The following is a 26860-nucleotide window of genomic DNA, read 5'->3' as shown; positions in this document are numbered from 1 at the left end:
AACCTGTGTATCTTTTCAACTTGGTATGATGAAGAACACAAAAGCCAAAATGATGCTGTTGGTGAACAGCCATTATGTTGGAACTATGATTATACTACGTAAATGAAAGGTGGTTTTATACCGCAGACTGAGGATATTGCCTAAGATTCATACATTCTGATACTTGTTAATGAGTTCATTTAATACAAAGCTTTCTGCAGTGTGGGTAACCCATTTTGTGGGGTAATGGTATTTGTTTTAGGTAGTTTTCTGTGTTGCTTGTTCAACATTTATTGAGATGGTGTACAATATTCCATTTAGGATTTTTCAAAATTTGTAGTAAGAACTGTTGGATCTCTTCAGAAAATGTGGGAATTGGACTGAATCAAGGTTAATGGTTGTTTATAGAAGGTGAAGCCTCCAGGGTAGTACAGAAGGTGAATAGGTCACAGTGTTCAAGAGCAGCTCTATTTGATTTTCAATTAGAGTCTAGCAGTATAAGTTATACAACCAGGAATGAAACCCAGAGCTAGCTTTTTTTCATAACATTTGACTGTTCAGATCTTTTTTTTGTTATTAATAAAAGATACACCAACAAAGACATTGATATCCTATACATCCAGTGTTAGAATTAGAAACAGTCATATTAAAATAGAATTAATTTTTGGCTTCTGCAGAGATGCCTCACTGTTTTGTTGGGTTTGTCCTGGCTGTATGACGTCTTCTATTGTGGTGAAAAGTAGTTGGTAAAGGGATGATAGTAGTAGTATTATTATTATTATTATTATTATTATTATTATTATTATTATCCTCCATGAGTATACATTTGCACTAAAAGACCATTTCTGAACCGGAATGTCCCTCATTTTGCTTTTATTGGCAAATTAGTCCAGAAAGATTTTTGATAGATGTCACAACTCTCTAAATATTTATTTTTTTTTTCCCCTTAAATTGTACTGGAGCCAGCATCCTGAGTGGATGCAAGTTTGCTGTGAAATTCATACTCTTTTTAATCCTTTTCTTATTTTAATTTTATTTTTTTAATAGTTACTCAGTTCTTATGGGTCTGCACAATATAGTCCAACTGAATCATTTACATTTCAGTGCATAGAAGTTTGTCATGCTTAATGTGTGCTACTTACTTTTTTTTTTTCCACCCCCATAGGTATATTCGAATTGTTGGGACCCACAACACAGTGAACAAAGTTTTCCATATTGTGGCATTTGAATGCATGTTCACGAACAAAACGTTTACTCTTGAGAAAGGTCTGATAGGTAAGAGATAAAACTGTTTTCCTTTTACATGAACTGTTGCGAACGCTTGCCTTTTAAGACTGGCCATCACTGCACTCTTACTCTACTTCTGTTTCCACACAGAAATCTCTAACTTGAGTTAAATGATGCTATAAACATAGAATTAGTTGGCTAGTCCTTGCGACTTCTTTGAAATTCCAGTTCTGTGGATTAATTAGTGATGGTGCAGGAATGCTAAAGTACAAATTAAATCAACTGCTGACAAAGCCACTGGTAATTGAGTCACTCTGTGCTGCTAATCCGATTTTTCTTTGCATGCCATAGTATGGTTGCTCTTGCCTCCCACTAGGTTAGCCTGAATTCTGTAACGAGGATGGAGTAACCAGAGCTATTTATTTCAGTGAAGATGGATTTGGGCATTTGGGGTCTCTTATACAGCCTAGTTTCAACTGCCAAAAGTAAACTCTCATGTGTTGATTTTCCCCTGAAGAGTCATAGACACACTTAACCATGGCAGAACGCTATATTGGCTACCCTTATTCTCAGAACGTCATGTTGATGGAGCTATGTTACATCTGGAGCTCCGGACAGCTTATATAATACTGATTGAAGTACCTCTACATAGTACTGCATTACTTAAGGTAGAAATCCCCAACAGACCAACAATACTGAACGATAAGCTATGTCAAAATAAGATTAAATATATTTTTTTTTTAATAGTCCAAACAGCGTGATTTCTGTGCTTTCTTCCATATAAACTCATGCAAGTGAGATCCTGAAATTCACTGGGAAGAGTTTTGTGCACTTTTTAGTAGTTGTCTAGGTGGCATTTCCCACAGTTTGTTACTTCTGGCATGAAATTGAGAATTTCAGCAAAATTCTTAGAGTTCATGCTGGTTTAAAATACATTTAAATTTTAACTATGTACCTACAGTAGATGGAAGGGGAAAACAGTTTTCAGAAAAGAATGAGAGAGAAGATTTTAGTAAGACATATTTCTTTTAAATTTTTTTCTGAGAAAACTATAATATTTAGCTGTGAAAAACTGGGACCCAACTCCTTCAGCCCATTCCCCATGCATTATACAAAGGCATCACATGATTACACCTGATCTAATGAGGTTTGCTGTGTAATTTCATTATTTTTTTTTTTAGAAGCATAGAATAAGTAGCCTGACAAATCACACTTTACTAATTTTTATGTTATATAGCTCCAAAGTGTACAAGCTGTCCCATAATGCAAATAGGCAGTTTTCCCTTTGTTTTAGGGAGTTTGCAAGTAGTATTGCAATTGCTGTTGACAAGAAAATAGAATAAGCAGTAAGGAAGAACTGGGTTTAAGGAAAACATCTACCTTCAGTAAGCTAGTTAGAGGAGAAACAAAATATTTCATGTTTGATAAAAAGTTTGAGCTAAATTTCATATTTAGCACTGCCAGCTATGAACTTTTAAAAACTTCATACGAAATCAGAGTTACTGTGTGCAAATAAGTGATTGATATATCTATATATATTTGATTTATTATCAGTCTTACTTAGCAAATACTTAATTTAGGACTCAAATAACATATTTGCTTTCTTTTTTTTTTTATGCTCACTCAAAGATTGTTTGTAACAGTAGGCAAGGTAGTGAATTCATGTATGTTCATGGAAGTGTACTTGTACCGTAACTGACTTGTCTTTCAGATACTCTGTGATATTTTGTGGTTTAGTGAGCGTTTTGGTGATATGAACTGTTTGATCTGTTTCAGCATTTCATGAGTTTCAAAGATAATCTAGGTGATGAAGGCTTTATATGACTTTATTAAAATTTATCCGTTTATGAAAATTGTTTTTGTAGTTACAGAATCTTACAGGTAAATAGGGTTTGGACTACATAATAGTAAGTATCCATTGTTGTTCATGGTGATCAATGGAACTACGCTGTCATTCAGCGTGGGTAAATCAAGCTGTTGTATGTGTTAGTCATTTGAAGTGATCTACAATAAGCAGAGAGGCCTGTAGAGCTTTTTATATTGAAGGGATGGTAGTCAATACAATTAATAGAAAATTAAGAGTAAGAATTCAGTGAGTTGTTAATTGAAAGAGGGATGTAGACCAACTTCCACCTTATAAATGAGGCAGCAACAGTTGGATACATGACCTTGCAGAATTTATGGTGAGAAAGGGACAAATGGAAAGATTTTTGGGACTAGTTGAGGGCAGTCCTTTTGTGAAATGGTGCAGGGGCACAAAGGCTGTTCCACCAGAATTTGTGGCCATCAGTGTTACCTATTCAAAAATACTCTCAACAGCTGCGATCCAGCAAAGTGACCTTATATCCATTGAGTGCTTTTTTTACATACCTGTGATGGTTACTCTGAAGTAGAATGTTACCTGTCTCCCTTGATCAAGCAGACTGTCCCAGTTCCCCATCTGTAAAAAAATCTGTGTGACTACCAATAGGGTAGTTGGCACAGATTTATTTTATTGCTCTAACGAGGATTTGTAATGTTTGTTTCTATTTCTGCAGTGACTGGTTAGGGTAAAGTGAACTGAAAGCAGTTAGGAAAGCTCCATGAAATATATGGAAGTGCAGTAATCACAGTAGGTTGCTTTTAAGCTTGACTGAGTACAGAAGCTTTCATCCTCAACCCTTGAAAAGCAGTATTAGGTGATATTGTTGGGTTCATTGTTTATGCAGTATGGTATTAAATGTGGTATTAAATTAAGTTAGAACAAACACAGCTGCTGTTTCTATAACCTGTTTTATTAAGAAAATGAAATGTTGGTCAGCCCTTGAAGGCCATATGGTTCTTTCAGAAAGACTTCGTGACCCTTAATTCTAATAAAACAACACTGAAGATAATATGCAAAGAGTTTGTCATTTGAAACCTCATTCCAAAGAAGTAAGGCCACTGAGGTATTTGTTTAAAGATCTTATGTGGAGATTTAAGAGTAATTGTTTATTTAATTTTCATGAAACTTACTCAACTTGATCAGAAAGCTGTATATACAAAGAGGGTAATTTATCAGATATATTACTACTGATACATAGTATCTACGTAATGGCTGTCACTGTAAAGTGGAGATTAGAAGGCTGGTAAACAAATAATAAAAATGAAGCACTGTTTCATGATAACAGCAATTTTATGTTGCTGTGTTTTTGCATACAAGGTTTTTATGACAAATTATTGACTTGATATATTACATTTAAAAGTTAATATGGAAGATGATTTATACAGTTACTTTATACAATACTGGATGCAGTACTGACATGACCCATGGATAGCTGAGTAGCAGTTTTGAAGTAAAAGTGGCAGGAAATGCTCTTTCTAGCAATGTCTGGTATTTTAGTGTTGTTTTACACTCTGTTGTCTTGTGAAATGAGGTAAGTGACAGAAATTAATTCAATCGTATGAAATTATTCCCTAACACAGATGTTAAGATTGAGATGTAATTTTCCTTTTGGCATAGTATGATCTCTGAATGCATAAGTTAACAGTTCTACATATTAGAATCACGAGATTGACATAACTGTTTCATTAACAGAGATGTAAATATTTTTTACATCTCAAAAGCATAGTGTTTGCTTTTAATGAACTTCCATTTCTGAAATTTTGAATGGTCTTTTAGTCATTAATATTTAATCTAGAATCCAAAACAAATGAAAATTTTCACAGGTGAGACACATACTCCTTTGGAGGCAGAAGTGGTACCCGCTGTGATGTGATGTTTTGTAAAAGCTTCTAATCTGCCCAGTGGCAAGAAGCTGCAACAGTGGGTAAGGGGCTGCATTATGCAATGCCTCTTTTGGTTTGGGTTTTTTTTCCCACCTAAATATAGGAAGCAATTCCTCTTTTCTGCCCCAAAGGGAAAAAATTGGTAACCTTGCTTAGTCCTCTAATCAGTGCTCAGTGCTGAGGGGCAGTCAAGGACAATGCAGGTATGTGGGTTTGACCAGCCTACCGTCCTATTTTGAGCCTGGTTAAGGGAGTGCAACATGGAAGGCTTTTATGAAGTTGTGTTTATCTGTAGTCGTCTCAGTCTATCAGACTATCTTGTAACTTGTATGTTACACAAGAAAGGGAGAACAGTGAATAATGACTGAAGAGCAGGAGATAGATATAAAACACTGGAATGTCCTTGGTCACCCTCTGGGGAATGCTGTTCAGTACTTATGAATCATTGTGAACCTTCATTTGTGTGCTGTTCAATGCCTTAGGAGAATTTGTTTTAAAAGGGAAAAAATGAAATTAATAAATAATCACTCACTTGTCTTTTACTCACTGGCAGTTATTGAAAAAAAAAAAATAATTAAATGTATAACAGAGAGAAACCAGTCATATCAATTTCCTAGTGTGTGGTTCAGCCTTGTAAAAGATTGCTCACTCTCTCCAAGCAGTGAGAGATGCTATTTTTGTGTCTAGTTTAATGTTGACTCCACACAAAGCTATCATATTTTGTTTCTTCTCTTTTTTTAAAGGTTAGCCTTCTCTCTAAACCATACAGGTTTACCCAGCAATGTAAGTCAGCTCTGCTGCAAGCATAGCCTTAGGAAATTATGAAAATTTGGAAGATGGTACTGCAGGGATTTTTTCTTTTGTCCTCTTTCTACAGGAAAGGTCAGTTTAGTTACTGCTACCCATTCTTCAACAGAGATCTGTTCATATGGTTCCAGTTCCTTTTTTTTTCTTTTTCTTTTCTTCCTATTTCCAGCACTGCAGCAAAGGATGCATTCTTCCTAGGGCTCTTCTGAAACAATTTCTATTTCTGAAAGCCTTCTTCAGGCAGAACGTTTAATGAAAGAGCCCTGTAGCCAGCCAATTGGTTGGCTATTAAAAGTATGGCTAGTTCTAATGACTTCAATGTTTTTGTTCTAATTTATTGGATCAGAAATCGCGAGCTCTAGCAGATATCAACTGAAAAATCATCCTTCTCTAAAGTTATTCTAATCCAAACTGACAGCTGGGCATTGACAAATGTTAGTGGGGTTTTCTTCTCCAGCTAAATATGGCTTGCAGAAAGCTTTTCACTGAAACAGGCGGAAATGCTGTTGATATGTTTGAAGTTGATACTTCTTGTTCTTGATCGATTTCTTGATTGAAGATTCAAATGAAATGTAGCAATGTCATCAGCAAGTTTCAGCTCAAGAAAATAAGAAAGACTATGTGGAAGGGGAGACAGGACTTTGTGACTGTACTTTTAATTAACTGAAAAGTCTGTAGACTTAATATTTTCTACCATGTAGCAAGTAAAGTGCTAATTCATATACTGAATAAAGATTAGACTTAACAAATATTTTGGCATGTGGAAAATAATGGAAGCAAAATGCCCAACATCCTTTCAGTTCTTTAATACAATAAAATCAAACCCTGGAATAATAGTGACATCCCTAATTCTGTTTTTTTTTTCTTTGCTCCCAGCTTTCTTTTTCTAACCGTCGCTTTCTAGTGAGGAAACTTTTGTCAACTCAGTAGATGTTCAGGCAGAGAAGGAATGCAATTTTACCATTAAAAACAGAGAGATTGAAAGCTGAGCATTTAACAGCTGTCAGCATTAGAGAAAAATCACTTCTTCATATTAACTAAACCAAAATGTATTTCTTCCAGTATAATTTCTTGTTTATAGTTTCTTCACAAAGTGATGGTTTTGTAAGTGTCTTAAGAGAGTTCAGTAAAACGAACAGTTGTGTTGCAGTGATGACACTTTAGCTGAGAACCTTTGACTGTTGCCTAGAGTGCAGTATAAATATATTTGACAGTCCATATTGCTTTAAATTACTGCCTTCCTATAAAATTTGTCTACTTAGTAGATCTGTTGTATCTTTGTATGTTTATTTTAGTAATTGAATTAAGGTTCGTTAATGACTGGTTTTGTGAGCTGGTGCAGAAACCCGTGCTCCATTCTGTTCCTTCCTGTGTTGCAAAGAGTTGTTGGAGGATTTTCTGTCTTTTTTTTTTTTTTTCCCCCCCTCATGTTAGCCAATTGATTGCAGTGAAGTTACAGTGGATGGACAGAAATCAAAATCTGACCTGTCCAGACTGGGAGATGAAAGGAAGTACTTTACACTCAGATGTGGAAGCCAGTTAACAACAGCTGCATTAATTTTTTTTTTTCCCTGAGTACTTCAGGGGAAAAAAAATCCTATGGAAAATCAAGTAAAATAAAAAAAAAAAAGCTTAAGGAGTGATAAATAAGTATGACTGAGGCTACCACACAGTCCTGGTACATTTTTCTCCTGGGGGATCTCTAAGGACAGTTGAATAACATATCTGTCTTATCTTTAAATATAGCCAGTATAGGTGGCCTTTAGGCCATGCCTTGAAAATTACAATCCTTTATAATAATACTATTACTAGAATTAAATATACTGCCAAGCTGTTCCTCACTTCATACTGCAGCATAAGACCAGGAGAAAAGAAAGTAAGTTTTAATAAATGTTTTGATGCTGCTGTCCTGTAACCTCAATCATCATCTTCTTTTGTTTGCTTAACAGAATGTGTATGCTTTGCTAATGTACATCTTTTCGTTCCATAAAAGCAAATCAGTTTTGTCAGAGCAAAACTGCTGTATGAACAGTGGAAACAAAGAATTTCCATATTTGTAATCCTCTCTTTTGTTTTCTCGTACAACATTGGTTACTGTAAAAGCTGGATAGCTGGTGGATTTAAAAAAAAAAAAAGAAACAAAAATAGAAACAAGACTGTTGGTTTTGGCAGTATGTTTTTGTAAACAAGTGACCTAAATTGAAGCAGAATTCTAACAGGAAAAAGGAAGAGAACCAGAAGACTTGAAAATACAGCACAGAGCAGAGTCCCCACCAGATGGTATTTTTAATAAATTTATCAAGCGGATATAAAAGATGATAATGAACATTCAAAATAGGGAGTGGCAGACCCCCCTAGAGAGAAGGAACAGTATGGCACCTTCTGCACACTGCAATTAGTTAGAATCACTTTCTAATTAACCGTTGTAGGGAAGATGACAGAGTTATATTAAAAACACACTAAGACAGTTTCTCTGCGGTTGTTAAGGAGTTTGACTAATCAGGGTAACATCATTTTAGGAGGTCATGGATTAGTGCAGAAATCTAAATGTGTGAAGGAGCAGGATGATGCTCAGAGGGCATGCAGGTGAAATATTGGATGAACTGAGCTGTACTGTGTTCAGCTGATGCCTTACGTAGCTCGGAGGGTGTCCGGAACATGCCATAGAGCCTCAACATGAACACTGATTTTGATACTTCATCTTTTACTTGTTTTTATTTAACGTGGATTTCAGTAGTTTCCTCTTCCTACAAAAAGCAGCAATATATAGAAGATGCTTTAATGCCTACATAAAATGGATACTCAAAGAAGTTCCCTTACTGACAGGGAAGAGGGGAAGAAAAGGAAGCCAAGGCAAACTTTATTTCTATGCCAGTACTCTTAGTTTGCATCGTTAGTCTTTGCTTTATTCAGATTATTCCCAGTGAAGTACTTCTCATGTCTACCACCTGCTCCTCCATAAGAATCTGGGAATTTCTGAATGTCTCCTTTTAGTAATAGGGAATCAAGAGGTTTCTAGAATAATAATATGGTGGGTTTAGTAATTTTTTGTGAGCAAACAGAGATGATGGTACATTTGATAGTGCAGTAGATTTTTCAGAAACTGTTGTCTTTCCACTGCCTTAGATTATTACTTGGCAACGAGCTTGCACTTTTTTCCCCTGTTTTATGGTGTTTTGGTTGGTTGGTGGTTTTCTTAAGATCATGCTCCTGACACTACTAGCACACTTAAAACACAGAATCCTAGCTCTTCATGGAAAATTATCTCTTTTTTGGGTGCTGGAGACTCTTACAATTAGCTCTGAAATTTCACATAGCTATATTTCATCCCTTTTCAGATGTTGCAGTATTTTAAATACATATTTTACAGACAGCTATTAAAAGTATGTAATTAAGTTATCAGTGTGCAGTGGGCTTAAAATGGTACATTTGCATCTGTACTATACATCATTTGTTTTCTCATGAAAATTCAAGTAGCGTTGGTTGTACGTCTTCTGTATTTCTAATTTTTTTGTGCCATTCTTGTTTTGGCTTGTTCTTTTTCTGATTTTCAGAAATGTTTGGTATGAGATACTGTGAATTTGGAAATTTTGTTAAATTGATCATTGTCATTCAGATAATTTTTGCTAACTTATTTCTTCCTCTCTCTCTTAAATTGCATTGCCACACAGATTGGTTGTCCTTCATCAGAGCTGACAAACAAAATCTTAGCTTTTTTTTTAATACAGCTTGTGCTGAAAGAGTCTTTGTTATCATTTAGATAATCAGTGCTTTTAACATTTTCCCCAAAAAAACAAAGGATCAACAGGCAACCTTGATTTTTACATGTTTAGAGAGCATCATTTTTCACCCTTGTTAATATAAATTTTTCATTGAGAGAGAGAATGGAGAGGGACATATATGTTTGAAAAGTTGAGGAGGTTAGCTAAAAACTGAGCTTTTTAGGAAAGTGCTGGACCTGACTAGGGTGTCTTAAATAGCTTTTTTGCCTTTTTTTTTTTTTTTTTTTCTGTAGTATGTTCATCTGTCATCTTTCTGGCAGGTGACTTTCAAAAAGCTTGGGATTTTCTCTGAATTACAAACAGAAAGAAAGTACCATACTTGATTAAATGTTAACAAAGGGACGTAATAGTTAATTCCAAAAATAAGTGTTGAAGCACTTGTAAAACAGTGCTGGAAAAGTACTCTATGCACAAGAAAATACATCTCCTCCTTACAACGTGCTCCCAGAGGAGCTGCTGTTGTCTTGCTCTTTCACGAAATTGCTGCAATTATGTCAAGCTCTAACTACACTATGAATTCTGTTTGATTTGAAAGGAAGGGGAAACTACTTGGCGTTGGATTTAAATCAGATTGAGCAGGACTAAGTAAGTACAAGACGACCATTCCTCTCCCTGGGAAGTTTCTAGAAACCAACACTAAAGTTATGTCCTTTGCTAAAGAAGAATAACTCCCAATACTACACTTTTTTTATTGCCGAGTATGTTGTGTCCCCCTGCTTCTAAAAATGACTAGTAAAGGGTTACATTATCTTTTTTCTAATTTGGTTTATAACAGCAGTTTCCAAGCTGGAGCATTCAATTTTGGATGTATCAGGGAGAAGGAAGAACTGAAGTTGGATGATGCTGACACATGGACCACAGTGTTGGATATGTATACTGATTGCAAGAGGGGTTGTAGAAGTGAAAGAAAGAGTTCATTATAGATGTTGCAGCACAAGGTAGCAGGTAGCACTGGCCTGTGCAATTTGAATTGTAATCATACATTTTTTTAACTGAAACTCCCTTCCTCTTGTCATGGTTTTCCCAGGAATGCTTTTACTAATGTCGTGGTTTAGCCCCAGCCGGCAACTAAGCACCACGCAGCCGCTCGCTCACTCCCCCCCGGTGGGATGGGGGAGAGAATCGGAAGAGCAAAAGTAAGAAAACTCGAGGGTTGAGATAAAAACAGTTTAATAGGTAAAGCAAAAGCCGCGCATGCAAGCAAAGCAAAGCAAGGAATTCATTCACTGGTTCCCATGGGCAGGCAGGTGTTCAGCCATCTCCAGGAAAGCAGGGCTCCATCACGCGTAATGGTTACTTGGGAAGACAAACGCCATCACTCCAAATGTCCCCCCTTCCTCCTTCTTCCCCAGCTTTGTATACTGAGCATGACGCCATATGGTATGGAATAGCCCTTTGGTCAGTTTGGATCAACTATCCTGGCTGTGCCCCCTCCCAGCTTCTTGTGCACCTGGCAGAGCATGGGAAGCTGAAAAGTCCTTGACTAATACAGAGATAAAACATCTCTGTATTATCAACACTGTTTTCAGCACAAATCCAAAACATAGCCCCATACCAGCCACTATAAAGAAAATTAACTCTATCTCAGCTGAAACCAGGACAACTAATTTGAAAATTCTTTGAGTTTCCTAACTTGCTCATTTTCCCTGTAATATTTAAATAACTGCATATAAGCTGAATGAAAGAAGGCAAATTCAATATTCTGCAGTAATACCTTTGACTTTCTTTGGCATAGCAACCTACTGCATGCTGGCATTTTTTGTGGCTGCATATGGACTAGAAAAAAGAATTATCTGGCAAAGAGCTTTGAAATTAACGGGTGGTGGGGGAGGGGAAAGTACTGTATAATTCCATCACTATCTCCTGGAGGAAAATCATTATCCTGTGGTTTGGCATTCCATTTTTTCAAGAGGATGGGTTCTAAGTAGTTTCTTTTCTTTTGCTGTTGGGATATTATAATTTATTTTTTGTGGCACTCAGTCATACTGTTTTCCTGACTCTTGACTGAATGAGAAATACTTCTGCACTTGCTGTTCCATTTGTGCAGCAAACCTATTGGTCTCTCCTTCCCTCTTGTAGTCCAATACTGGTATCGAAGGATTTTGTAAGTATTAAAAAGCATTTGCATTTTCTAAATTCTGGGGTGCAATTTCTAATCACAGTCAGAGATACTGTCAGAAGTACCAACAGGTACGTGTTGAGAATAGTCTCCTGAGCTGTGAGACTTCAAGCCCTGGTTTCAAGGACTTTGAGTCCTGACTTCTCAGAGTCCACATCAGTGCTTTAAACTATCTTCCACTTATTTCTCTCTCTCTCAATCCTTTTTTTTTTTTTCCCTTTTTTTTTTTTGGGGGGGGGGGGCAGCGGACACGACACAGGGACAGAGATTTCATCATGAAAACAGGAAGGAATTGTTTGAAAATTTCAAAAGTTTTACTAGACAAGAATTTTTCTCAATTGTGTTGAAAGAGTGCTTTCGTATCACCAAGATGGAAATCCATCTGTTAATTTAGCAAGCTATTCCAGGATCAATGCTAAAAAATTATCTGTACCACTTGATTCTGCTTCATAATTCATGTTAAATAAGAGTTAAGTTTCCTTGTATTGGTCATACTTTCATCCTTTTTTTTTTTTCTTTTTCCCAATTCTTTGCCAGAAATAAAGACCATTAGTATCTGAACTGTTTTCTGACTATATGTCTGTCATCTTTGTGTTTTAATTCACAGTTCCCACTGAAAATATTGCAACAATTGCAGACTGTGCCAGTGTGATTGAGGGTGTAAGTCGCAGTCGTAATGCCTTGTTGAATGGAGACACAAAAAACTATGATTGGGATTCTGGGTACACGTGCCATCAGCTTGGGAGTGGAGCTATTGTAGTACAGCTAGCACAGCCTTACATGATTGGATCAATACGGTAAGAGGGTTTATTTTTCTCTAAATTAAGGGCAACAGTGAAACTTTTAAGCACAGTTAATTTCTTTAGAATATATGACATTTGGAAACGACGGTAATTAGGGGACTAGTTTAGTAATTGTCATTTGGCTTCTTACTTCAGTATAATGGGCATGTTAAAAATTATATGTGTGAATTATATGTCAAGATACAGCAGTGCAATTCCAGAAAATATTACATTTCAGAGGCATAATAATAGTAATAGTCAAATTGTAAGATTAAAGGTATATACTTATATTGAAATAGAACTTTAATTGCAGCCTCACTTGTGGTCAAAGTTGGTGCAGCTCCTCATACCCACCTCATTGTGAAAACAGAAACATTTATTGAAGAAAGCCATCATCTCGAGTCAGCCAGGTTTCCTTTTCACTGTACAATTAGTACCAGTTCTTACTTGAACGAGGAGTGTATAATAAGAGTACAGTAACCTGAATATTGCTTTACAGTGTTGGATTAATGAATGTGTTTAGATCTGGACTGAAGTTCATTGGGCTATTTCTGTAGGAAATGTCTGTACATATGAAGAACAAACTTTTGGCTAATGTAGAAACTTTGGGAATAGATTGGAGAGCGGGCTTGTTCACAGGTGAAGACAAAAATATTCTTGCCTCCTTCAGATTTTTCTGACTGTAAATGGTTTTTTTTGTTTCACAAAATCAGTCATACAAAACCTTGTCTTAATGGCTTCCTGCTCTTTGTAAATTTAGAGTATGTTGTCAGGGACTGGATTTGTATTCTCTGTGACAATGAAAAAAAGAGGAAGGTTTCTGAAGTTAGAGTACCAGCGAGCAAAGGTTGAAACCCCAGGTGAGGTACTGGCTCGCAACAGAGACCATGCATATAGGTACGTATTGCTAGGAACTAGCTCAGTGCCGTCCACCTGTTAGAGTTGCCTCTTCAAACTGACTGATGAGCAAGGGAGACTTGAGAGCTCTTTTATAACTGCCAGTTTCTGTTTTGTGTGTTTTGGTTTTGGCTTGTGGCATTGTTACGATGGTTATAAAACTTTGAAGATAAAGTTTAAAATCAGACATCCAGGCAAATCTCTAACCTAACAAAAGGACTGTTTTGTCTGTATACTAGCGATAGATGTCATGCATAATGCAAGTCCAACATTGTTCTCACTGTGTGAAACAAGTTGAATAAGTATAGTTGGCGGCTTTCCACGCACAAAGTTTTATGCTTTTGAGTTTGGTGTTTTTAATGTTCAGTTAAGTATTGCATCTCAAGTAGAAAACCAGGAAGACACAGTACTCGCATTTCTTAAAAGAGGTAATTGAAAATGTAATTATATCATTGCCACTTCATGCCACTTTAAACTTAAATGTAAGTAGCAGCAGAAGCTTTGGCCACATGAAGGAGTAAAAGAAGAATATATTAACTAAAATGCGTAGTTTCTGAGTTCATAGTCTCTGTCTTCCTATCTTACTGTTTTCTGCTATCTTTCAATTGGTGAATCATACTATCTTTTCAAGTCAGTGCAAAAAATTGACTTTCCTACATTAAATACTATGCTAGTGTTTATTCTTGAGGAGAAGATTTTTAATAAGTCTCATTACTAAATAGTGTGTTAGGTGAACTAGGCTTTTGGTTGCCAAGAAATTATAATTGTATAATTGGCAAGTGTATAGAGCAAATTAAAAAAAAAACCCAAACATTACATAATTTAAAACTAATAGGCATTTAGTGATTTATGTGGTATTGCATTGTACAGATACAAGGTCAGAATCTCATCTTTCTTTGCCAGCTTTCCTGCACATATAGTACAAACAAGATGAATAGCTTGCCTTAAAAAGCAACAAACATCCTCATCTAGGGTATCCTCTGACAGAGGAGACTACCTGCATTGCTTAGAGACAGAAATTCTAGCACTGTCATCTTTTCCTTTTTGTGTTCTGCCTAGAAGAAAAGGTGTTTCGAGTTGCAGCCCTGTCTGTTGCAGATCATAGGCGGCCAAGGGCAAGATGCCCCTTTGAGTGGGGAAGGAAGGTTTCGCTATGTGGCAGCTACAGCTTTGGCAAGGATCTAGAACATGTCCTGTACTGTGCAATGCTAAAGATGGTGACAGTGGTCTCTTTATTTAGCACCAGGAAGTCTGTGACTGGTACAGAAATCAAATTGCATATAAACATAGATTAGAGCAAAAAGTCTTAATATTTCATCTTAATGAAAGAAGAGACTTTTTTGAACAGAACGTCTTCCACAACTGATTGAACTGTATTCATTGCCTGTTTTCCTGCTGTTTGCTTGCTTGAAAACTCCCTTGATCTCACCCTCCCACCTAATAGAAGAAAATTTCCAGGAGCATTTTCTTTAGACTGGCTGTACACCGTGACTGCAGAATGACATGAATTGCTCTGCCCCCAGAAACTGCGTCATTAGACTTGTGGGTTTGGATTCTAAATGAATAATTAGGAATTAAAGTACGTATCTTTTAAGTTCAGAGACATGAATGTGCCATTGAATATATTTGTATCAGAGAGGGTAAATATGTGAGCCTTTGAAAAAAGGGTAGTAGCTGCTTTTAGTCTATGGAAATCAGAATACCACTGGAGAGAGCCTTCAAGTCAGAACATGTTACCATGGCAACTAAATTCTGAGTATGAAAAAAGCAGAACAACTCTTGGTACTCAAATATGCATTAAAAATGCATAGAGAGCTTAACATTTCAGGAGTATATCTTGTATGCATGCTTTCTGCAAAAGTCACCCCATTGTCTTAGAGCCTTAGAACCATTCAGATTGGAAGGGACTTGAGGAAGACATCTAGTCCAGCCTGTCCCTCAAAGGAGGGTCAGCTATGATGAAAGACCGTCCTACTCAAGGCTTTGTACACTCAGGTCTTGAAAACCTCCAAGGAAGCAAATTCCACAACTTCTCTGGGTAGCCTGTTCCAATGGGGTTTGGTTTGTTTTGTTTTGTTTTCCTTCCTTTTCATGTGGTTCCTGTTTTCCTATGCCTCTAGTCCATCTGGAACATCCTGTTTCAATTTTTGACCATTGTCTTTTGTTTTTCCCATTGTGCACCTCAGTAAAGAGCCTGGCTCAGTCTTTTTGATAACCTGCTCTCGGGTGTTGAAAAGTGCTGTTTGGTTCCTCCCTGACCCCAAGGCTTCTTAGGCTAAATAAGCCAATTTCCTCTGCCTCTTGCGCAGCGCGTGTGCTCCAACCTGCCGACCATCTCGATGGTCCTCTGCTCAGGTCTATCAGTGTTGTATTTGGGTCCAAAATGGGATGCAGTATGCTGGGTGTGATCTAACAAGTGTCAAGTAAAGGAGAATAATCTCTTTCCCTTGTTCTGCTGGCTCAGTTCCTGTAGCTACAGTTCCATGTGCTGCTAGCCTTCGTTGCTGAGAAGGCACACAGGCAACTAATGGCATCTTCTGTTCAGTATGAATGTCCTTTTTAGCACAGCCAGTCAGACTGTAGCATTTACTACAGCAGTGAGTTAGTCTGTATGAGGTACAGGATTTTGCTTTTGATATTCTTGAATTTCATGAGATTCTTTTTTGCCCATGCCCTTAGTCTTCCAGAGGCTGGCAATCAGTCCTCCTGAATGGCAACCATACTCTCAAGTGTCTCAATTGCACCCCACAGTTTGCTGTCATTTGCAAACTTGATGAGGGCTCATTCCACCTCCTTGTCCAGGTTGCTGATAAAGATATTAAACAGGATAGGTCCCAGAGTAGACTCTGGAGGAACTCCTCTTGCATCCAGTCTCTGAGTGGATGATGCACTGTTAACCACTACCTGTTGAACTAAACAATCTAGCTAATTTTTGCCTGTGTTGTAGTCTACCCATCTAAACCGTAACATCCCGTCTTGGATACAGGGATGCTATGGGAGACCATGTTGAAACCTTGTTAATATCAAATACTTCTTCAGGTATTTGTATATAAATGTGGAGCTCTTGACTTCCACATTCCAAAATTTACTCAGAAATTCTGAAACAGATGTAATGATAGTCTGTGCTCAATAGTATTTTCTAATAGAAAAGACCTGGAAAACATGGGGGTTGGACTAGATGACCTTTAAAGCTCCCTTCCAACCCAAACTATTCTATGGTTTTATTTTAAAATAATTGTAACTAAATATTGTCTTTTAGATTATAGAAATTAAAACATTTTTTGATTTAAGATGTTTATTCTTTTAAGACTCCTACTTGGAACTGCTTACAAGATACTTGGAACAGTTAACAGAGAAAATGTTACTTTAGGTAGTTTTTCCACATTGTTGCCTGTCTGGACAGAAAATAACCTTGCTATTTTTCCTCTCTGAAAAGGCCCTTATCAATGACAGAAAAACTATTATATTTAACTAGGAACAGAAAGACAGCAATTGGTGTGTTTAACATAGTAAACATAATTTAACTTTTAAACGGCTAAAACTTTAATATTGAAAAGGCTGCCCTATCACAATAGCTTTCTGTCTAACTCTCCCTGCATTTATCTGGAATAGAAATATAATACTATTATGCTACAGTCTTTGGCTGATAACTTCATAGGGTTGGTTTTTTTCCTATGAATTTCCAAAAAAGAAAGGAAAAAAACAAACAAACAAACAAAAGAAGAACAACAGGATTTGTTATAGTTTACGTGGTGGAGGGAGACAGAGTTCTTCTGTACCATAGTGGTTTTCATGTTAAAATAAAGAGAAATATTTTGCATCTTTCTAAAAGTAGATTAACCACTTATCCCAGTTTAATCTATTTGAAGACTTTATTACTAATATGAATACGTGATAGCCAGCTGTTTTGCTTTTCATATTCACAGTAATTCTTAAATTAACAAATGATATCAATTAGCTTTAATGTGTTTTCTGTTTGCTTATACCATCATCATATACATCTCTTACGCTTTCTAATTTTCTGTATTACTTCTTCTTAGGAAGTTTTTCTTTCTTTGCTGCTCATTTTCTGTGCTTGCCTGACTTGAGAGTGAAATTGTAACTCAGAATAAATGATCATGTAAGCACATAGCAAATATGAGGAATTTTGTCTCCTTTGTAGGATCCTGAAGAAGGATTGGTTTCCTGCAAAATAACGACTGAAACAAATATTTGCAGAAAATGAAAGGGGATATAGACAACCAGAGGCAAAACTGCAAAGATAATTGTATAAAAAAACCTCTTTCCATATGGTTTTGGGTTTTCTTTCTTTTTCCCCATCTTTCAACAAGTGTCGCTACCTCAAGTTTTAATTTCTGTCTTTTGGGTTTCTATAAGTATGCAAGTAGTTTATGAACACAGTACTATCGAATATTTACACTGTATGTGGTAACTACTGACTTACAGTATTGAGGAAGTGGGTATCATCCTGTCAGGTGCATGACTATTATTGTTTGGTAGTCTGCTAACACCTTGAGTATATGTAGTTATACAGCAGTCTGAACTAAACAGTGACAATCTTTTTTTCAGAAATCTAGGAATAAAAAGCAAGCGGAGACAGCACAAAATGCTTGTATAAATGCAGAACAGTCAGTCACAGGGGAACACATGACATTTAGGGAAATACTGTTTAAAAAAAGTACTGCAGCATCTTTTGATGTAACAGATAGCCAATATAATCAGTTTCCCGCACCTGTAATATGAAATTTTATTTATATTTGAAAAGCTTTTATTTTATAAAATGAGGCACTTTCAACATGTGATGTAAATAACAGTACCATATTAAATGATTAACAGGCTTAGACTTTAGATACCCAAAGAAGTAGCATATGAGAAATATGTTTAACTCTCATGATGTTGCAGGGAGTGAGCTGGATAAAGTTTCGTTCTGTGTTTCCTTCTCAATCCTGAAGGCAAGATTTCTGAACAACAGCTAATTTAGCTTTTTATTCTAGTATGGGAAGTCCTAGGAACATGGGCAATTTTGCTATAAACAAATGCATTTCCAATGAGTATAGTTCTGACTTTTTAAGTGGAATGTTCTCCTTCCTGTCATTTAATAGCCATCTTAGCAAAACATAGCTTCTCTACAAAAGTTTAGCCTGGTAGTTTGCCTGGAATGTGTTTCAAAGAGTACTGCATCTGGCATAAAAAGTGGCCCTTGTGCCCAGTGTGCACTGGTGAATATTCATGTAATCACCTGGAAGTTTTTTGCTGCTTATCCAGAAAGGCATTTCATGCAGAATAAATTCCAAATAGGTTCTGTCATCAGTCTCCCTCCCCAGTCTCTCCTAAAAAAGCTTCTGCAGGGAGGTGAAGAAAGAACTTTTAATTTTCTTTCACAAGTCCCAAAGAAACAAAAATCTACATTTAGCATTCATGCTAAGTCACTTTGGGAAAGATTCTGCCAACTTTAATTCACTCATTGTTTGGTTTGTAATAATTCTAAGCCATATGCTTTTTTAAACCCATTTAACTTGGGCTAGGTTGTTTGGGGAGAGAGCAATTATACACATTCTTAAAAGGAACACATATGTCATGTTAGCCTTTTGCTCTAAAGCCGAGCCAGTTGTGTTTTAATTACAGTATTGTTAGTTGAAATTACAGTCACTAGTGTGCTTCTGATATTGAAACTCTTGATCATAGCTTTGAAAACTCCGATCAAGGAAACAACACTGAGCCCCCATGATGAAAAGGATCCTATTGAAAAGCACAATTAGCTACATTTTAATAGCCTTTTTAAAAGAAAGCAAATTTACATATGTTTTTGCTTTTCCCTCTTTTCATCATTTAGAAGACTTGGTTTAAGTATAGATGTTGAATCAATGCAGGATCTGTTGATTATTAGTAGTTACCAAATCCAGGATTTTAATCCATAAACTTTTTTTTTTTTTTTAACAGAAAATGCACTTCTTTCAGTCTCTTCAGTATTTGGAGACCTTCAAGCTATAGAAAAACAGAATCGGGAGGATCTGAGGAAGCAGGGGGAGAGGGGTTGGAATTGGTTGGTTTTGTTTTGGGGTGTGGGGTGGTTTTTTTTAAGTCTTTCATGATGCCATAGGCAACTATTTTTAATTTTTACTAAGTCAGCTCTGAATTTTTTAATTTGCAATTAGACAGTATTAATATCTGCTAAAAGGCTTCTGTTAGAAGTGTTTTATTTTAGCTTCTTAAAGCTATTTTTGATAGCTGATTATTTTTGATAATATTAATGAGCTGGGTTCAGTTGAGAGCATCTAGGGAGTTTATTTTAAATCTGCTTGTCCAGTGGACCTGATTCTACTTTGAATGCTGGGATTCCAAAACCTAAAAAAAAAAAAGAGCTGAACTAGATTGTTTTGAAAAGAAGGTAGTAGCACTGTTTTTTAGGGCAAAGATAGATACACATGTGTCCTTAATAACCAAATTCCGAAGACAGTCTAGCTTCTGCTTGGGACAGCCTCTCTCTGTAAGAGGAAGGATTCTGCGTTCGGCAGCTGGCGAGTTCATTTTCCCCCTCTAGCAGTATTGGTTTTTTAAATGTTAGAAGTGAGCAATAATTTTTGCAGTTATATTCCTCCAAGCAGAGGTAAGAGCTGAAAGCAAGAAAGGCTTTCTCAACTGAAAGAAAGGAATTTATAATATAAAACCTGATCACTCTTCTGAAAGGTGACTAAAGAGAGACAGCTTGAAACTCTGTTCCTGGGAAAGTCTGTAGTATGACACAAGTTCCTTTTCTTTTTATGTATGTCTCAGCTATTTTCATTGACAATCAATGGATCCTTATCTATTGTGCTTTGAAAAAATGTGGATCTGTGGAAGTTCTTCCTCACAGCTGGAGAAAGAATCCAGGTTAGCTGTATTACCTGGCTTTCGCACTTCTCTGTGCGTGTGGCTGTAGTTATTCTCATTTAGGTCATCAGTGCAGTTATAGCTATCGTAGCTAGTTGTGCTTTGGTTATTTGACTACAGCAGGTTCATTTGCTTCTGTAACAATTAGTCAGATTCAAGCAGTAATCCCAGTTAAGTGTTAGCTAACTTTGACAAGAACCTGGGGATCAAGAGACGGCAGGAGTTGGTAGCAGCCAATATATTGCAGTAGAATATTTATTTTCCATTGGCGTATTGAGTATGGAATCAGAGAATAAGAGTTTTAACAAAAACAAAGTCAGCAAAACATCATTTTCCATGACAGATATAATGTGGATTGTTCACTTAGAATATTGCAATTAAAAAACTTTGGGTAGGTTGACAAGAGAGCATTATTTCCGAGAATGGTACATGCAGCATGCTGGTTTTGCCTTCAGTCACCTCTAAGTTAAATAGAAAAGATTTTAGAAATTTTGGGTTTGATACCACAGTTGCCATTGAGTTTATATGAAAACAGTAAGAACAGCAGTCAGTTTTTCTAAACTGTACCCTGCTAATGAGTGGAATGACACCAGCCAGGCGTTTTACGTAAAATGAAGGCAAAACCACATCTATTAATCAAAATATGGACAACATTTAACTGCTTCTAAAGAAGACATTGCAGAAGTGTCTGCCCCTGTTCTGGCCAGTCCATTGTCCCTTTAAGTTGTGTAAATACCCTCTTGTCATTTGTGGATGCTTCATTGGAAAAAAGGGTGCTCCATATTGGTTCGCAAACATGCTGGATAGAATTTTTCCTGGTTTTTGCTGAAGAAGGCATTCTATGCTGGATATTTTTCTTAAGTACACATAGCTCAATCCCATGCACTGAGGGGGAGAGGAGAGGAAGGGCAAGGTTTTTGGTTTTGCTTTAATTCACATCCTTAGAAAATTACATTGAGGACTGATGTTGAGGTTTCAAATATCTCTTAAAACAGGGGAAATAATCCCCATCTAAAGAGAAGAAGTAGAGAGGATACAACATTTGCCAGATATGTTTTTTGAGAATGATATACTTAAGTGAAAGCACATCCCTGATGCTTTAGATTTTCCTCCCTGTGAGACAAGTATGGAAATTGAAGGCTGTTCAATACGTCATTTAGTGCCCTTCCTGAAGAGCTGCACAGTTCTTAGAATGAGTACGGAATGAGTCCTTGAGACCTCTTTTTTTTTTCCCTTTTTCATCTGTCTTTTTAGCAATTTGGTCAACAATTCAGTGCTTTTTCCCTCATATTATGATGAACCAGGACTGGGAATTCCCATTTTCCTACTTGCCTTTTTTTTTTTTTAATATTTCTGATATATTTACAAAAAAAAAGAGAATACAGTTAAGACGACAAGTGTAACCTTTTTAGTCACCAGAATCTTTTTTCTTTCCCCTCTTAAACTGACCTTTCCAAACAGATCTTTGATTCAGGTTTAAAGCAGGCAATGTCACATGCCAAATAAATTAGTTCATTTATTGACTTTCAAATAAATGAAAAATAATTGGATGAATGTAATAGATTAATGTTAGTAAGATGGCTATTATAAGCCTGTAAGTCTATTACTGGCCTTAGAATAATAAGAATAGAGACACTCAAGTTTGAGATGATGGAAACAGTAAAGACCTTGTTGAGTGTTAGAGGCGCATTCCAAAAGAAAAAGCTAAATTTATAAAGGATTAAGAGGAGGAAATAAAGGACTGGAAAGCTTAAGCAGCTCGGTTTAATGTTTGTTTTACTTACCACTCAACAACTTCTTCATACTTAGGTTGCTGCTTTGGGACTGTGATGATCGGAGCTACAGCTACTACATTGAGGTTTCAACGAATCAGCAGCAGTGGACTATGGTGGCCGATCGCACTAAAATTTCCTGCAAGTGAGTTTAATTTTTTCCACTAATTTGCACAAAGTCAGAACTGGAAAACTGCTGGGTTTTTTATCCTTTTGTTCAGTACTTAGCATAGGTGACTTTTTGACTGTGGAAAGAATGATCATTACATAACCCAGAGATTTCTACATCTAGACCCTTGTAAGTACAACTTGAGGGGGTAACAGCTTATAGTGTGAGTGACTATCCAGACTTTCAAACCAGAATCAAGTTTTGAAGATCCACATCAGTACTGGATCTTCAAATAATCAGTTTGATTGTTAATTCTCAGGAACAGTCTGCCTACCATACCCTTAGTTTTGTGTTCACTGGAAGTTAAACCATGTTTCTCTGGAGTCCATGTGTTTATGGTGACCCTGGTGTCAAAGCACTCTTCCTTGAGAAACGTGGTAGGAGAGGAAAAGAGAGCATGCTTTGTTAAGAAAATCCTTTATCAAATGCATTTCTCCCTTATCAAAGCACATAAATGTATTGGATGATATTTGAAGGGGATGGGGAGGGTGAGGGTAGGGACCAAAACATAACAGATCAACCAGTTACTTGACCTTGTCTCTGTTCAAAAGCAGAGCACCTGACCTATATGGACTGACCACACGGCTTTTGAACAGGACCCTTTCCTAAAAAAACATGCTTCTTAAAAAGAGATAAAGAAGAGAGAAAAACTGTTTCATTTTCATTTGTATACTAAAGTCAAGAGAAATCGGGCATGAATACTCTCCACATGTATACTCTCCATTGGCTTTTCTGTAATTATTTGGTCTGCTAATAAAACCCATTCTTCTGGTATGGAAGAGTAATTCAGTGTTGATAGACTTCTTAAACCATTTGATAATTCTAATTCCAAGTAAAGAATGACCCAGATACTTGTCATGGGACTGAAAAGATAGGCTGCAAATTTATATGTTACATATCCTGAAGCCAGGTATGCTCAGCATTCAGTGAATGTTGATAGGATATAATCTCCTGGCTGATCCCCAGGGAAGCTCAGATTTATAAAAGTCTTATTTCTCTCCTTTTCCTCGAATCAGTTTTCCGTAAGATATGTTTTCTTTCCCAGGACAAAATTGAAGTCATTAGCTCATATGGGAACAGCCCCCACCCATCCTGTATTTGTGCCAGCCAAAACAAAATGGATTTTACAAATTCAGAGATGTATCTCAGTTTGTCACATTGGGCAAGAGAGTTATTCAGTCCTTTCTAGCAACACCGCTGATACACATTTTCTAAAGTTTTTATTTCATCTCTTAACAAATAGTGCAATTTAAACATGCATTACAATGTGGTCTAGACATGTTTCTGAAGAAGAATTTGACATGTCCCTTCACTGTCTGTAAAGGGCAGGGTATCGATGAGCAGAAAACCTGGGTTCTGCCTGCAGGTCTGGAAAAAGAGTAAAGGAGATTTAATCGTTCTCAAAGGCATCTCAGCATAATAGGTAAAATTCATCTTTTTGTCTGTCTCCAGCAGTGGAAGCACTAAAAGGCTGAAACCAGAAAAGAGAGAGAGGGAGAGTCAGAATCAGAATCATTTTGCACATTTTCCTTGTACATTTTGATACTAATAGTCTATAACAGTCAAAAGGAGCACTTAAGTATGCACAGTGCAGGTGGAATTGCTGGTTGACTGCCCAGTTCAAGTATCTACTCACCAGGTTCAAACCACACATTATTTTTTTTTTTTTTTAAAGCCTTAACCTTGGACAAGTATAGGTGCCTCCCTGAAATAAAGATAGCTGCCTCGTCATGGTATACTTCAAGATCTTGACTCAAAAAATAGGTGCTCTGGAAGTTCTCAAAGCCGTGGCTGCAGGAACTATTTTCATGTGGATTAGGTTGTATTTTGCCTAACTTTTTGCTCTGACAGACATGCATCCAGCTAGCAAAATGCCAGTCTTTAATTTTAAGTCTACAGACTTACAGTGTCCTAGCACTGTCTGTAGAGCTATCGGTTCTAAACAAATACAAAGACCTGGTCCTAAAACTTACAATTACAAAAGCTCAGTGGACTCCAGAACAATTCAATTTAACAAGGAGTAGAAAATTGTAAAGAAAAGGCATCAACTTGGAAAATCTTACTTCTCTTTGAAAGTTTTCTATCCTCTGCAGTTACATTTAGATACTATTCATCCATAACTGAGATAAGTTGAAAGGTTTGTGGCCCCCTGTGTACCCCCCTCAATTTTCAGGTGATTTCTTTGCATTTGACAGCATTTTTTCATATTAAATTTAAATCTCTTGCCCTTTATGATCAGCTAATTGGACTTTTTTTTACAGTCACCCTATCACAGAAAAGAAAACCCTTTCAATATGTTTGATTTTCTTTTCAAGTAGGATTTGCAGAAATGCTGAAGTGACTTCAGCTCAAAAATTACTTTGATTGTAATGGCAGGTTGATAACTCCAAATACTATATAAATAAGCATATGTATAATTTAGAAAATATAAATATATATAATATTATATGTATATTTATATATTTAAATTATATATTCATCTGTTTTTATATATATTAAACATATAAAGAAATATATAAAATACTATATAAATGCCAAATGCTATAAATGTTAGGACTGTTCTGTAAAGTAGAGAGTATCATCACTGCGTACAGTCAGAGCTGGACCACTTTCATTTTACTGAGAAATACTGAAATGTGGTACTGTGACCATAAAAAAGCCATATTCTTAGTGCTCAAAAATAATTGAATGTAGAATGGAAGAGATACCATCATTCAGTGAGTCATGCTCTGAATGAAGGCCCACACTTAAAACTTGTTGGGCAAGATTTCAATATGGTGAAGGAGACATCTTAATGAATGAGAGAAAATTGAACCAGCCACTGGTAGGAATGTGAAAAACTGACTTTTTGGTTTAATTTCTGTAAATTTAAAAAATTTAAAAAAAAAAAAAAAGGCATTGTGAACCACATTGAAAACTTGTGGATTTTTTTGCCCTGAGAAAAAAAACCAAGTTAGTTTAACTTTGGTTTTGTTGTTAAAACTACATAGAGGAGATGAGTTGGATTTTAACCAAAAATAACAGATGCTGTAGTAAGGCGAAGGTGGTGCAGCTTACCTGCTTTACCATCATAGTGTAATGGTAAAGATACTCCTGCTGGATGGAAGAGATCCCCCCCCCCCCCGTCCTTCCCCTTACCATGAATACTTTGGTATTTTCTTTGGTATTTTATGCAAACAGCACAGCTCCAACAGAGAGAAATCTGCCTCTAAGTGCCTTTTAGTCAAGTGATTCAGGCACTCCCCAAGGAAAAGCAAGAATCGAACTCATGCACTGTGCCTGGGTTTGACTCATCATCAGGTTTAGGCAGACAGTTAAAGATTCCTGTGTTCAGCAATTTGCCTTAACCAGATTACAGCATAACAGGGTGGAAGCAACAGTACCCTCATCTCTTTGTTCTTTGTATGTTTATGAATGCTGCACCCCTCTCTCACCTGGAAGAAACGAAACAAATCTTTTGCTAATGTGGTCAAAGTTTGCAACTATTTTTTTTGTCTCAGCCAAATCCTAATTTTTTTGATGAGTACTTGGACATTCCAGCCCAAAAAGGACTAATCCTACATTGGTATAAAAGTTGTCATCGCTTAGGCTTATGTGTCTTTGTTTAAAGAAAATGACAAGTAGGTATGTTCTTGCCTGGGACTATGATTGCCTGTTTGACTACAACTACCTCTCAGAGCAAGAGTCAGCTAAGAATCATTGTACATGTATTTGTGGGAGGCTGAAATACAAATTCTTTCCAAAAAATATACTGCAAATTATGTCTGTTTCTCTGACAAATTTTGGAGATGTGAGTGCAGTCTAGGTGGTCGATAAGGTCTTGAAATCCCAGGTTTACCCTTTCTGGCATTAGTTCTGTGTTTAATATACTGCAGTAGACTCCAGAAAAATACTGGCTTGCTTTTCTGTGTAGGATATGCTGCAGTAGCAAATGAAAGTGGACAGAGTTAAAACTCAGGAGAATTTCACAGGGGCCCACATTTGAAGAGAGAGAATACTTGCAATGAGAATATCTACTTTGCTAGTAATATTCTCTGTTCACTTTCCTGTCTTCAAAGACAGGTGGATAAGAGTTGTCTCCTTTGCTGTTTGCCACCTGCCTTTCTGTCTACCCGGTCTTTCAGTGAAGTTACAATCCTTTGTGAAAGTCATTAGCGTGCTGTCTCGCAAGTGTCCTGTGAGGTCTCCAAATCATTTTGCTGAATCTCTGGCACAAGGGATAGGATGAACCATAAAGGTAGCAAACACAGACCTCAACAGACACCTTTGATCAGTAAGTGGCAAGCGAAATGGTGAGAAAGAAAATTAAATTATGTTTAAATAGCATATGTTGGTTTTGGCAGTCTACTGAAGCATGAACTTCCCCTTCAAACTATCAGTATGCTGCTTTGGGTTGTTTTAATAGTATTTTTTATGTAGTGTTTTGTGTAAATTAATAATTCAGTGCTCAAAGCCAGGAACTGACAGGCTACTCCTAACCTCCTCTTCTCCCATTATTAAAAGGCTGAAAACACAAACTGGATGTCTGTTACCTTCGCAGGGGAAGCTTGCTTACCTTCCCTAAGTGAGAGCCAATTAATGCATACTGGTTGTGTAATTGTCAATTTTCAAATGCTCTAGGGAGCCTATTTTTTTTTCTTTTCCACAATAAGCTGTTTTTCTCTACACAGTATGACAGTAATGAAAAACCGTCATGTTCCATTCTGTTT

The 26860-nt window shown here is 36.7% G+C and overlaps 1 protein-coding gene across 1 annotated transcript in view; it reads left to right on the top strand.

Moving 5' to 3' along the window:
• The window catches only part of BTBD9 (BTB domain containing 9), a 138022-nt gene that overhangs the window by 86638 nt on the left and 24524 nt on the right, over nucleotides 1–26860 (top strand). Inside the window, exons 8-10 of the mRNA XM_075496200.1 lie at nucleotides 1145–1254; nucleotides 12269–12458; nucleotides 22020–22127. Coding sequence (XP_075352315.1) covers nucleotides 1145–1254; nucleotides 12269–12458; nucleotides 22020–22127 — 408 coding nt within the window. The remainder of the gene's footprint in view (nucleotides 1–1144; nucleotides 1255–12268; nucleotides 12459–22019; nucleotides 22128–26860) is intronic.

The sequence above is a fragment of the Mycteria americana genome, chromosome 3, assembly GCF_035582795.1.
Source record: "Mycteria americana isolate JAX WOST 10 ecotype Jacksonville Zoo and Gardens chromosome 3, USCA_MyAme_1.0, whole genome shotgun sequence".
In the NCBI taxonomy this organism is placed as follows: domain Eukaryota; kingdom Metazoa; phylum Chordata; class Aves; order Ciconiiformes; family Ciconiidae; genus Mycteria; species Mycteria americana.
Note: the sequence above shows the minus strand (reverse complement) of the source record. Positions and strands in the feature narration are given on the sequence as shown.